This window comes from Colletes gigas, unplaced genomic scaffold, assembly GCF_013123115.1.
Source record: "Colletes gigas isolate AHSC1104 unplaced genomic scaffold, ASM1312311v1 Colletes_gigas_Sc00009, whole genome shotgun sequence".
NCBI lineage: Eukaryota > Metazoa > Arthropoda > Insecta > Hymenoptera > Colletidae > Colletes > Colletes gigas.
In genome coordinates this window covers 7,434,618-7,449,064 of record NW_025106638.1, presented here as the reverse complement: position 1 = coordinate 7,449,064, position 14,447 = coordinate 7,434,618, and the positions used below count along the sequence as shown (strand labels likewise).

Sequence of the window (14,447 nt, the reverse complement as noted above, 5' to 3'; positions counted from 1 at the left end):
AAATCGTAAACGTAAAAGATCATAAACGTAAAACTGTGATTGCTCTCGACTAACGTTCGATACAAAGTGACGTTCCTGCAGTCAAAGTCGACCCTTCCTTATTCCTATCTTATAATAATGATCTAAACAAAACGCACGTTCGAGACGCAGTCTCTAAAACGTATTTCAGCTTAAACCTAAACACCTCACTCGATACCTACTCTAGCTTAGACTAAACACTCCTATCGACGCAAACGATAACGGTTCTCCTAGCCACACACATACACTCCTTACAGATTATACCTCTTGTTTCATAGTTGTTCCGATATATAGACATAATTTATAAAAAATCTTTTAAATGTTTCATATAAATCTTAGGACGAACTAAATTTTATATAAAAAAAATTATATAAATTTTTTCTCTATCTTCTCTAGAAAAGAAATCATTAAATGAAATCTTATACATTACATGCTTACTTAAATCGCATTAAAAATGAATACCACAAATGTTTTAGAATAATGTGCAAAATGTGATTGCGATTTTCGCTAAGACAAATTGAAAACTCGTTTCTAACAAGGAAAAGTTGGAATGGTACCCGATTTTGGGTTAGGTTTTACTTTGAGATATTATTAAAGTTATTACAGGTACTTATTTTCAGAAATAGAACTATGTTCACCACTAATCAGCGTGGCGTGAGTGATGAGGTCTTTGCCTGCAAGTTCCGAATTTCTTCTGCTCTGCTGGTTCGAACCCTGCTTGAACTTTTTTTTTTTATTTTTTCAATCATACTTTAATCGTACACTAAATATGACATTATATTTTTGTCTGACCTTCGAATATTTTTTTTTAAAGTTAAATTTAACCGATTACATTTAACATATGTTATTTTCAATGTACGAAGTACATGAATCTGGATGGTACTTTTCACAAAAACAGTCAAAACATAAAAATTTCAAGCACCACGTACATTTACTGAAAGTTTTGTTTTCACAGAAATTACAAAATTTTGTATTTAACTCTGATGGAAAGGCCGCTTCATTTACATTGATCAAATGTGAACGATTTTCGGATTGTCGTACCTTGTAGCTCGTACTTTTTACCTTATACTTCAGGTAAAAAGGGATATAGCTGGGAAAAACAGTTTTATGACATTACCTGCTAACTTATGTTACTGTTCTACAATGAAACGCTATGTTTTGTACCTTTAAAAATATTCGACTATGTCCTTTTAAAATTTAAGATACAACCCATACTTTGTATTAAACTGGCAAACGGGATCACTTTTCCTTTGTTTCTAGTTAGTTCTATTTAGTTCGTCATAACCAATTGATACGGTTATTTCAAAACAATCGAGGAAAATCATTATTAATTAATTTCTGCAATTATTAATTCTACTGTTTTGTTTATGTTATAAAAGTAAGAACTCTTCTTATTGAAAAATACCACAGCATGCACAATACTGGTAAAGAGTGGAATCTCATTTTAATTTATTAATTTTCAATCTTAAAGTATTTTGATTTTCAAAAATCGTATTAATAATATACATATGTGTGCTCATACATGGGAATAAAAAAAAATTTCTTTTTTTTCAATAATTAAAATATGATCAGGAGGTCTTAAAACGTGTATTTCCGTAAAATAAATTTTACAAAATTTTTTTTTCATTATGGGTACTTTGCTTATGTGCGCCTACATAGGTCGGAAAGTAAAAATGCCTGGGCAGTCGAGAATCTCGGCTCGAGAATCCAAATCGTATGCCGTTGACGGGAGGTCGGATTTCAGTTGTTTACAGCGAGAAGGCAAATGTGAGCCTTTCTCTCTCGACTCCCACGAGGCGATCCGAAATTACTTCGGGCAGCTTCGGAGAATCAAGAAAGAGGGCATGCGTCAGTTTGCCTTTGTCGACTTTCCGAAACTCCACGAGCTCATGTACGCGTATCTGGCATGTATGCGTGTGCACCCGGCGGTGCTTTTCTGGCATCTCTGGGTTTGAGCGTCCTTGCATTTTTGGGAGGACGCGCTTTCGCCCTGCTGCGCTGCGCGCGCAGCCTTACGGCGGATTCGCACTTGACGGGAAACTGCTCCCCTATACTCTTGTGCGGACGAGACCATAAGTCTCGACCCCACAAGGTCGAAAATAAGCGCCATCTATCGTTGAAAATAACGAACTATTTGACGATAAACATGAGCGTATTGCCACAGGCGATGTATACGAGGCGATGCAAGAGCGAGAAGGAAAGCGAGTATCAGCTTGTTCTGCTCGGCTCTTCCGAAACTCAACGAGTTCACGTACACGCAATTGGGCATAGTGTGCGAAAGTGAGGAATGAGGAGTTTCCGGGGCCCCGATGCATAGTCTGATAACACTGATTTCGAGTCACAAATAGGTTTCTGCCTAGTTATTTTTTTAATAAATGATGTATTACAATTTAAAATAAAAAATAGAGAATTTGCGGTGTATGTATCAATGAAATACATGCTTAGGTATTTTAATAATCTTGAAATTTTTAAATAATCTTAATCGATTGACTACTCCAATGAAATTAATCGATTAATGTCCAATGATGAACCCTACAGCTTTAATTCCGTTAAAAAATAATAAAATTTATGTAATTTTATTTTCTGTCTCACTTCCTCTTGTGTTAATTTCTGAATCTGTTGATAACGTTGCGAGTGACACGAAAATGGTAATGGGGTCCCGGGACCCCAGAAACTCGGGCCGAAAAATTACATTAGGTGAAAGGTCTACTCGTCTGTGCTTATATCGCCAATCTACCTGTACACATTTTTTCTCTTCGTCTCGCTAAGAATTTTTGCCAATAAAAACGATCTAGCGTCGAAGAGAGCAATCTATTTGTCGACAAACTTTAATCCTGAGACGCGACGGTATTAATAAATTATACTATTTAGTTGAGAATCTTGGTTGCTTTAATGTACTCAAGGAGATCCTGAATTTTGTTATTTCGGTGTTATCTTTAATTGTCTGTCCAATTTCATATTTCTTACGATAAACATTGAACTTAGGATAGGACAGGGATCAGATGGGCTAGTGAGATTGGAACTTGGCATAATTTGTACATTGGAACCGGTTTGCTTCCATACCAATTGTGAGACCCACTGGTGCCTTAGGTGCTCTTTCACGTTCCTGATAAAATCTTCCATGTACTAGAATGTTGATACGAAGCGAGCCGTGGTCCAAGTAGTGAGTCGCAGCAATGAAAATTGACGTTTTCGACTGATACGCGGCATTTATTTCATACGTTATTAAAATTAATACAGAATGACAGAAATATTTACAGAAGGTCTTGGTAGCTACATCCGCGATTCTTTTCATCGTAATTAACTTCAATATTAATAACATTACAGCGATAACATAATACCAATATAATAATAATAATAATAATAATAATAATAATAATAATAATTATAATAAGAATAATAATAATGATGATGATACTTGAATAAGTCGGAGAGCAGGGCGTGTCCATGTGAAAGATAGAAACGTACGCTCTCGTGCGAGGCCGAACCAAATGAAAGAAACGCCACGCAAACAAAACGCGAATGCAAAGTAATTAAATACACGATACCGAACAGAAAGTAGACGGAAATAAATAAGGACGAATTGACCTCGTGAAACGGTGAATCGAATCGCTCGGACTCACGCCCCCCTCTCCTATAGTAGCAAAACTATATTACAGGTCTCTATGATTTCCTTTGATTTTCAGAGGCATTCATAAATTCACGCGACTTACTTTCGCTCTTTCTTTCTCTTTCTCTGTTTCGTTCGCTGATCGCGCGCATCCCGTAAACGGGATATCGTTCGTTCGAAGCGATGCTATAGCGTTCTTGATCGTGCGTCCGCGTGTGCCTCCGTGTGCGTCTCAGAATTTCAACGGACGAACGCCTGTAATAATGTTCGTGGTTGTCAAATTCTGTAGCGGCTCCTCGATCTACGAGGTTCAGCTCTTGCGGAAATGACGATCGCGATCACTCGATTCTTTCTCCCATTTTTACCGTTGTTCTCTGGCGTTCTGTCAGCCATTTGAGAAATCATCGATACGCAAGCGTACCAGCGATCAATGTGGCCAGATTTAGCGTAATTTATTACATCGACGGCGACACTAGTAGCGACGAACTTCCTTTAGCGCCTAACGGAGTGCTATCGCACGAGCCACGTGTAAGTACGTGAACTCGGCACTTCGCGCAACTTCGGGAAATCGAGAAAGAAGGCGATTGTGAGTCTCTCCTTCTTGCTCTTACAACAGCTGAAATTCGACCCGCGACAATCAGCATACGATTTCGATTTTACTTTTCAACCTATGTAGGTATAAGGTACTATACTGAATACAAATTTCGACAATTATTTTTAACGGAAATACACGTTTCAAGACTCCCTGATCATATTGTGACTATTTAAAAAAAAGAAATTTTTGTGCTGCACCTATGTACCCAGGTACCCGGACCTAACATAGACTTTCAAACGAGAACATAAAAGTTAAATGCAAAGCTTTATTGAAATTTGTTCAGCCGTTTAAACGCAATCATTTTGATAGGTACAGTAAAAAATAATATGTCTCTGCTTTCCCCACTATTCCGTTAGGCGCTAAAGGAAGTTCGTCGTTACCAGTGTCGCCGTCGATGCACTCAATTATGCTAAATTTCGCCACACTTCTCCGCGACACGTTCTTTCAGCTGTGCGCGTTCCAACGTACACAAAGGATTCTGAATTTTGAATCGGTCGGTCGAATCGTTTCTAACGGCGTCGACGTGCGATTCGTCATTTCGATCGCTCGCTCGTCCCTCCCCTTGGAATCCTTTCGACCCTAGGTCTCGCTAGGAATCGCTAGGGAGCGATCAAATTCCAAGAGGAAGACGAGCGACATTTATGACTAGCATTCAAGGAGCGCTTCCTTCGACCATCGAAGTACGCGCTCCGCAAGATTTTTAGCGTTCGCCCTATCACTTCGACTACGCTTCGCGACGCAGATGTCCGCGAAGCTAACATATCTAAATATATATATTTATATTTATTTATATATTTGATTCACGGAGTCGAAAAGATCGCGACTATATTCGACGAGTGAGCAGCCCGTGGTTGTTCAATTCTCGCGAGTAAGACTCGTCCCCATGTTTCTCGATGGTATTTAGGTTTCATCGATCTAATATGTAGATCTAATATACGGCAGTCGTTCTGGTGCGTCTTCGGACGCGTCGAGAGGCAGTAATATCTGGGTGCAGAATAAGAAAAAAAAAAACGCTTCGAAAAAGGGAACCCAGCTTCTTTCAGTGGGCGATACCGCGGAGTGTACAGCGCCGAATGAACTCGCATTGTCTAATTGATCTCCTTCGGGAGACGCTGTCGAACTAGCGAGAAGAATTGGAGACGCCTAAAGCTAGTCTAGGCTCTCAATTTTCGATCGATCGACGCCGCGATCTGTAAAAATTTCCCGTACTAAGGCTAAGGCACTGTGCGAACTGGAGAGGTTACTCTGCTCGTTCGTCGAGTCTTCTTAAAAGTATCGACTCGCTCGCATCGCCGACGCTCTTCCAAACGGCGCGTAACATACTTACGTGGCAAAGACACGACGATGCGAGCGGGACAAAAATAAAACGTAGGCACTACGAGTGTGCGTTTGCGCTCGCAATACGCGCGTAACCACGTGCACACGTGAATGTTCGGTTCGGAACAAAGTCAACTGACAGCCTCAACGTCGTATTCGTCTGACTGCCGATCGCTGCACTGCTACTTTTAAATAAATCAAGCTACAGGGACCAGGGGTCTGCAGGTACACACGAACAAGATAAAATACGGTACAGTAGAGCTGTGATTATTGTAAAAAAAAAAAGTGAGGCAGAAAATTTTTGCAACGACCAAAGTAACCATTCTAATGAAAAATAATCCAATTTACAGTAGCTTTCCAATACTTTCAGTAGCTTATCGTGCATTAATCGTTCTATCGTATCTTCGTTCGACGGCCACTTGACTTTGTTCAGATATATTGCGCGATACGAGTTCGCAAAAATGTTCGAACGCTTCCAATCGAAACTGCAAGAAAGATACCAGAATTTCTTGAAATTTTTCCAATGTCATCATTATCGATCGATCTTGTTACCAACAGTATTAATGCCTTAAAATTGCATTGGTTTATAATTTTTAATCGCAAACGTTCGAATATTTTTAGTAAACGACTAAAAAACGACCGCTCTTAACGCTTATTTTAAAGGCACCAAAGTTATCGAATTTCGATTACTAATATCGCGATGATCGATTACGATTATGGCTAGTTGGGCGAATTCACCGGCTGGCACCGAGTTGCTTGAGCGAGCCAGCGCCAGACGCCAGAGCAAATTTTATTCGCAACCAACAAATGAAAATGTTCAATTCGTTCGTAAAACTAGCTCCTACTCGTCTGCGTGTAAGTTTAAAAAATCCACTAATGGATCTAGTATACAAATAAATTTACGAACGATATGTAAGTTACGATACAGAAGTTAGTTTACTGACAAATTTAACGTTTTTATTCGTTATTCGTGAATAAAGTTTGCCCGACTCTGACCTAGTGCTAATTTTCGCGAGTAAACGATCGTCGCTACTCTGGAATTCCGAGCAAAGTCTGACATATGCCTGACATTTTTTAGATTACGTAATAATTGCGAGGTTCGTGACCTGCGCAGTACCGAGACGCGACGATCTTTCGCGGCGCAGACTTTCATTTCGCCAGCGACTCGATGCAACTCGCATTCCGCTCATTTTTCATTCAGCTTGAACGGACGACCAGACCAGTCAGTCTATCGGTAATGGCAGACAACGAGCTGCCGGACGACGTGTCTCGCTCTCTCGCATTCTATCGCTCAATCATTCAAAAACAAACAAAAAAAAAAAAGACCCTGCCATCTCGAATCCAATCTCTCTTATTTACAACGACTAATCTTCGATTCACTGTTGCATTATTGTACGATAAAACCCTCGAAATTCGACGCCGCGAGCAACACCGACCCGTTGTCGATTTCTGTTCTTCCCTCTCGTAGAATCTCGGTCGTCCGAATATTTACAACGCTCGTTACGAACGATCGGTACTCGCGCCATTTCTCTCTTTATTTATTTACAAGCACTTGCTGAAACAGAGTATCCCGTAACAGACACATCCTGAGCGGAAACGACGTCTCCCCGGAAGGAGACGGGCAAATTCGCATCTAGTTAAAAATCTCGAACGACGATAAAAAATGAATGTTTCGATTACAGAATTGTTATGTTTTACGCCGAACAAACAAACATTTACTCGAGCTAATCTTTGCTTCTCCAGCAAGAGGAACACAGCCTGTTCTTTAAAACTGTACCGCGTTCTTTGTAACGCTTTCGGCGCGATATCTGGCCAGCTAATTTCGATCGAGTACCGATTCCTCGTGACGCGCGATACCGAACTATACTGTACACCGTAAATTATATGTACAACGAGTCTTGCGATCGTCCAATCGCTGACTCGAGACTTGGAAGCTGCTCAAGGAAGCTCGTCACGGATAAGATAGCCTCCTGTCTACGAGGCTCCGTGAACTTGGAACCGTCGAATCCGTGCTTTCACCGACTCGCACTGCACTTCGCTGTACCTGGTGTACCTGCCGGCTCTGACGGGTTCCCGGATCACCACCAGGTTGCCTCCTCGTTCCCGAAGTGCTTCCAGACTGGTCTTTCCCTGCATCGTCGCCGGGCTCGACATCTTCGCGACTTTCGCGTTCGTCGTTTCCGAGGAGAAACGGCTGAGTACCTTGCTCACCACTCCGTTGCACACCTTGGGCCAAACCCTCGCGTGATGCTGCTGCTGGTGCCTCGACTCCCATCTGTCCGACGTGGAATCTGTCGCCGCAAACGGATAGCTGGCTCTACTCTGATTCTTTCCGTACAGAATGAAATCCAGCGAATCGTCCGAGTAGATGCTGCTTCGATCGCTCGAGCTGTCCGTCGAGATCTCGGAGACGGTGTCGCTGCCACTGTCGCTGCACTGCTGCTCCTCGCCCAGAATGAACACGGGCGTGCATTTGAACACTTCTCCAGCTGGCATCGTGTGCGTTGCCGTCGCCCTCCTCTGCGTCCCGGTGACCGCGTTGGTCGCGACGCTCGCACCGGTAGACGTCGCTGACTCGATGATCACGATCTCAGTTCCGGAAAATTTCTGCGCCAGAGAGTCCATGTTCCTCTTGAAGGTGTCCCTGCGATCGGGACTCAGACCAAATCTGATCGGTTTCGTCGATAACTTCGATTTCGAATACAAGTTTTCCGTATGCGAGGACACGGCCCGAGTCACCACTGTCTTCGAATCTGCGCTTTGGCAGATGTTTGTGGTCGACGACCTTTGACCGTGTTTCTCCGAGTCGTTCTTTGGAGTCGATGACAGCGCCGTCGATGATTCCGTGATTATCGTGGTTGATTTCGTTTCCTGCGTAGTCGTTGTCGTCTCGATCGTAGACTGGTCTAACGTTGGACAGCTGACTGTACAAGGAGGTGGCTGAGGATCGTCGAACATGTTAAACCACGTGTGTTGGAGACATTCTGTGACGGTTAGGCGTTCGCTGGAAGACAAAACAAGATTCCATTAATTTCGTTTGTTCGCATTATTTTCAAGGAAATAAAGTCGACAAAAACGAATAAATTACAAGGACGGTTTTACAGGAATGTTATTCACTAGTGACACGACTATAATAAAAGAATAGTCTTTTCTTCCAGTCTTTCTTTCCAAATCGTACTGATCGAAAAGAGCTTGTTTAAATCTTGATACGTCCTCGTCAGAGGTTGCTGATGGTTTCTTTGACGTAAAGAGTATCGCGAGTAGGAAACGAATGGGGCACGCTATCTTTTTGTCCCGGACTGTATCTTGTTCGAATACGGTGCTCGCTACGTCGCGTCCGGTCGTACTTTCCGATCAGTCGACGTCTCGCGACTTCCGGGCACGAGCTGTAGGATGTCTTGTAACGGGGCTACGATTGATTGCGTAACGCGCGACGAAAGAAGAGAAAGAGCAGGAAACGCCAACGAAGACGACGGATGACGATGACGGCGCGGTGGTGAATCGCGACGTAGCACAAAGAATAAAAGAGGACAAGGAAGGACGAGGGAGCAAGTACGGTGCGTGTACTAGTGAAGATAAACTGTACCGGAGTTGAGATAAGCGACGCATCGCGTTGGAAGGGCGCGGATATTCCGGATGGGGACTTCCTCCCAGCTGTCCGACTGGTCGACGATAAAGAAATCTACGAGTTTTTCAGCGGAACTCGTTCGGTACGCCAATGTACCTCTTCCCGTTTCGAAGAAAGTCGCGTCGCGCGCTGGAATGCCGACCGTTTCGCTTCCACGTACGCTCTACCGATGCAGGAAGCCGAACGATCGGGTTTCGAGAGCTAGGTAGCTTCGAAAAGGATCGCGTAATACCTGGTGTTCGATGGAGAATTTTCCTCTCAAGAGACCCTACCAAGAATAAGAATCTCTGAAGCGGCCTACCGACGCTGATACTTGTTGCGATGCAAGTTTCGATACAAGCAATGGGTTTAAGTTGTCGGCAGACCATGCAGAGAGTGACACTAACGATGGATCTAAGCGAATAACGCATTCAATGTTCAATCGTTGTTCCATTTTCCAACATTATGAAAGCTATAGACTTAAACTCATTGTTAAAACAAAAATGCATCGTTTCGACTCCGTCGAAATTTCGGAACATATGTAACAAAATATTTGTTTGGAAAAAGGGACACCTCATCGATTTCGATAATTTTCAGAAGAAGTTGTTAGTTCCCCAGATATTTGCAAAATCTTGACTACTACGTTGAATTATGACTGTACATGTACATATACGTCAGCGTCAGCGCAGCAGCAGAGCTTTGCAGCCAACCGCTTGGCTCTTGTTTTAGAAATACATACATCAGTAGTTCACAGTACATAGTCGGAGTACTACCAAAACAATATTAGTTTTTTCGAGTCAGGTTATGGTTGTACTATATTTTTTCTCGTCGTACGATATGGAATTTTACAAATACCTCAGAAACTACATCGACTGTGAACTGCCGATGTATTTACAGTAACAGTAAATAAGCACTTGCCAAACACTGTCGTACACACTGTACGCGTCTTCTACTGTAAACCGCCAAAAACTTCTATTTTTTTTTTGCATTCTCTTAAAGAATATAGTTATTAGAAATAAATTAACGAAGATATACGTATTTCTCGGTCGAGCTCTACCTGCTTGAGCGGTTTGACACAAAACTATCTTTTCTGAATTGACGTCCATGATACCTCAAGATCTACTTGACCGATTTCGTTCAAAGCATGTACCCTCAGTACATGTGTCGCTATAGCCCATCGCACATTGAAGTCAAAATCATTATTTGTTCTATTTTTGTCTAGCCTGCTAATGTTAAAAACAACAAGAAATATCTTATAACTTCAAAATACTACCACTTTTTTAATTAGATTATAAAATGTATATGTCAAGAATCTTTTTCGTCTTTTTCTTTTAAAGAAACAGAATGGCTGGAATCGTGGAAACCATGAGAACACTTTCTCAATACGCAATTGCATATAAGGCTCTGTACTACCACTAATTTTGAAAAATTTTTAAATATTATTGAAAGACTGACAAATATATATGCAAGATACCGATGCAAGAAGTTGTATAGTTTCATTATAATAAAAACTACAAAAAAAAACAAAAAAAACGCGTTTTACAGTATAAGACCCCCTTAACGTAGTAGTACCGACAGAATTTTGCATATATCTCGGAAAGTAAAGTCTAGCGAGGGTTAAATGTATACGAAAAATTTGTTTCGAATGTCGCGTTCTATAACATATTTGAAAAACATCGAAATGTTCCCTATTCCGAATAAGTACTGCGACAAGTTCTGGGAATGTGGAATTCCGCATATTTTTGTTTGGATACGCAAATCTTTTGTTATGTATGTTCGGATTACAATCTCGAAATTTCAACGAAATGGAAATGATTCATTTTTGTTTTATCTCTCATATTGAAAAATGGAATGACGATCCATCAGTAGTGTCACTGTCGAAACTTGTATCGCAACAAGTATCAGTGCCGGTAATAGACTGCTTTACAGACACAAAGTTGTGTGAAATAGAGACGGATCGTTTCTTACGACGCGGCTGGTCTTCCAACATGGAGGCATTTCCGTTAACTTACGTAAAACAATTTTTATTCTCGATTCTGATTTTGAAAAGCAAAATTCTCAACCGATCAGGCATAATCGCAGTTGGTATCGTCGAGGCGTGCTCGCTTCCACGCGTTCCTAAGCGAATCCCGTCCTCGCGAGTTTATCTCCCACGAAATTGCTCTCTCGCTTGTGCTTCGTGGCCCGATAACAGGCTTAACGCGAACTGGCGGATAAGTATTATCGAAGAGCGCGCTCCTACTTAGAATTCCGGCACTGGTGAAAATAATGCCTTCGTAGAAGCGTGGCGCGACCTACCGAGAACGTTTACCGGTTACTTCGAAGCGAAAGAAGATAGGCCCGCGCGCAGAGGTAGCCCGTGGATCTCGGAAACATTGTTAGTTATGTCGCGCGCGCAGCTGGCATTATTTAGCTTCTAGGAACGAAAGCAAATCCATCTGGGTACGCGATTAACGCATCGTCGGATCGACAACGACATTCCGACGATGACACCAAGTCTAATTGTTGTGTTTTCCTTCTCAAACTATCGCTTGCAATGAAAATATGGCCCGTACGAGGGATCCTCAGAAACCGTCGACAGACTTTTTTAACCCTCCTCTATTTCTCCCAAGGGTACCTTACGGTAATAGAAATCGCTTTTGAAACCCTGATGGATAGAAAACCCATCGTACTGGAAACTGTTTCTTTTGAGGTGGGTCAGCCGTGTAGGTGACAAAGATGACAAACATTGAAAGTTTTACGATGAACAACGTAAAAATTTAATGAAATCATGGTCAAGAAACAATAAACTAAAAAAAGTCAACAATTGCTAGACATCTCGTCCGAGTCAGTCCGAGTGCGATGGTTTGCCTACCCATCAGGCGCGAAAGACCAAAATTAAAGATAGCCGTAATTCTTTACTGGTGCATTTCCGGACACGGGTTCCCATGCTCAAAATACTTGCCTATGGGACCTCTACTTACCCTATGATTTTTGCCAAAGTTATCGTTTACACCCTGTATAATTTATTTATTAGGTACGTACAAAATTTGAAATCGAAATATCTTGAAAACGAAGGCCCATTTTGAAGAAACCCTTTAGGGTTTTTTGATACTTCGTATGTACTGTAACTTGTACCTACTACTGTTTCAAAAGAAATTTCCACTACCGTAAGGTCCCCTTGCCAGTTACAGTACACGTTTCTACTCCTTCCACGTCTTTTTATTTTGCATTAGGGACACGAGTTTTTAAAAATTTTATCTATAACACACACCCAGAGATCGGGATGCTTACTTTGGATCCTTGACCATCAGCTTGCACATCAGATCGCGCGCAGCCTCGGACACGTCTTCGAACAGGTCGTCGGGGAAGTCCAGTCGACATCGGCTGATGTTGCAGAACGTTTCCTGCTTCGTGTCACCACCGAACGGAGAGCATCCCGTTAACAGGACGTACAGCAAAACTCCCACGGACCACATGTCGGTCGCCAAGCTGATCGGCTCGTAGTTCAACACCTCTGGGGCTAAAAAAAACGAACGCGAAATTTAATTTAATACTTTCGATCCATTTTGTACACGCTTCTCGTCGAGTAGCGTGTCTACAGAATTGGACATTTGGAAATGTCGATCATCTATAAAGCGTGATTAAGATTTTTTGGTTTATCGGTAATTGGTATATGATTAATTAAAATCACATTAGTTATGAGAGTAATTCGGAATATTTCGCTTCGTGATGTGAAACGCAAAAACTCTACATTGCGTTCGCCAACAGTTCCGCGGAGCGTGGCTGAAGTCGTTAGACAGGAGTCAAAAGTAATCGCTGAAATGACTTGCGAAGGTTCGTAAAAGGGACCTCTTGGTCGATGATCGAGCCACGTGCGGCTTTACTGCCGGCCGAGAAGTGGCTTGTTCTGTTCAATTATGCAACGGCCCTGTTTCTCTAATGGAATTACGCGGTACGAAACGAGCCGCGAACCCGATCCGACGTACAAATAACCAAATGGTGCCCGCGGGGAACCAGGTTGTCTCGCGGGTCGAAAGAGAAAGAGAGAACGCGGTAAAAAAAAAAGCGGTTGGATTCGGTCTCTCGGCCTCTAAAAACTTCTCGCATGGCTGGAAACTGATGGCCTGGTTGCCACCGATTAGCCGCCCCTCCATTTTTCCTCGCTGCACACGACCGTGCATTACATACATGATCATTTGTTCCATTTATTTATTAAGCTAAGGGGCGCACCTTTCGCATACATATAGAAAAATAAGAAACACATGGTGACATTCGTTTAAAAAAAACAAGATCATTTTGTCTTTAACGAAGTCACTTATCGTCAGAGGAAACGTTGGAATTATACTTTTAAAATCCAGTAATTATAAATGTGGCATAAGTCCGTTCAGGGTCAGTGGAAACATATTTTTCTTCACGAGTAATGTCTATATTCGTTAAACATCTGATAAGTGAACTTATCAGACCATCGTATAGGAAGCATACAATCAGGCAATTAGCGCTTATCGATATTTTTCAGTCGATTGAAATGTAAAACCTTTTATGTCTCGACACACAGATAAATCGACTTGTATCGGTTCTACAATGAACGATTTATAATGCAATATAATGTGTAAGTATCCATACAGTTGCGTGTTTTACTTTTTAACTTGGTATTTTCTGTGTATTGAATTGTCCAAAGTACATAAATGATTATCACAATATAAATGAAGAACAAGCATAGAATCGACAATATTGATACGGTAAAATAATACAAAAGAGAAAGGAAGGAAACATACAAAATATTATTTTTCTCCCTTTCCCATTTGTCCTATACAGGGTGTTCGGCCACCCTAAAATATGACGAAAATCAACAATATTAATTTGTTGATCGAGGCTTCGTTAAAAAGTTATTAACGTTTAAAGTTCCGCCCGTACTGAATTTTTTTCTAGAAAGTGGGCAGGATTTCGGGGGTAGGTCTATTCACCTAAAATTATTGTAATTGACCTCCGCAACCGAAAAGAATTTTTCCAAAACGATTTGAAATTCTTTTTTTCCATCGAAAAATTTCACACCTTCTCGAATTTTTTTCTAGAAAGTGGGTAGGATTTCGGGGGTATATCTATTCACAAAAAATGATTGTAATTGACCCCCGCAACCGAAAATAATTTTTTTAGAACGAATTGAAATTTTTTTTTTCGTCGAAAAATTTAGGTACCTAATTAGATTTTCGGTAAGGAATCTTTTTCTCGGAAGTGCGTAGGATTTCGATGGTATGTGTAAACGCCAAAAATGATTGTTATTGACCCCCGCAACCGAAAATAATTTTTTTAGAACGATT

General features: G+C 41.5%; 1 protein-coding gene across 1 annotated transcript in view; it reads right to left on the bottom strand.

Moving 5' to 3' along the window:
- Window positions 1-4,293: 4,293 nt before the first annotated feature.
- LOC122397368 (serine/threonine-protein kinase 17B-like) overlaps window positions 4,294-14,447 on the bottom strand; it is a 132,555-nt gene continuing 122,401 nt past the window's right edge. The window contains exons 5-6 of the mRNA XM_043396490.1: window positions 12,421-12,649; window positions 4,294-8,544 (exon numbers count right to left, since the gene is read on the bottom strand). Of these exons, the coding sequence (XP_043252425.1) occupies window positions 7,515-8,544; window positions 12,421-12,649 (1,259 nt within the window). The 3' untranslated portion in view covers window positions 4,294-7,514. The remainder of the gene's footprint in view (window positions 8,545-12,420; window positions 12,650-14,447) is intronic.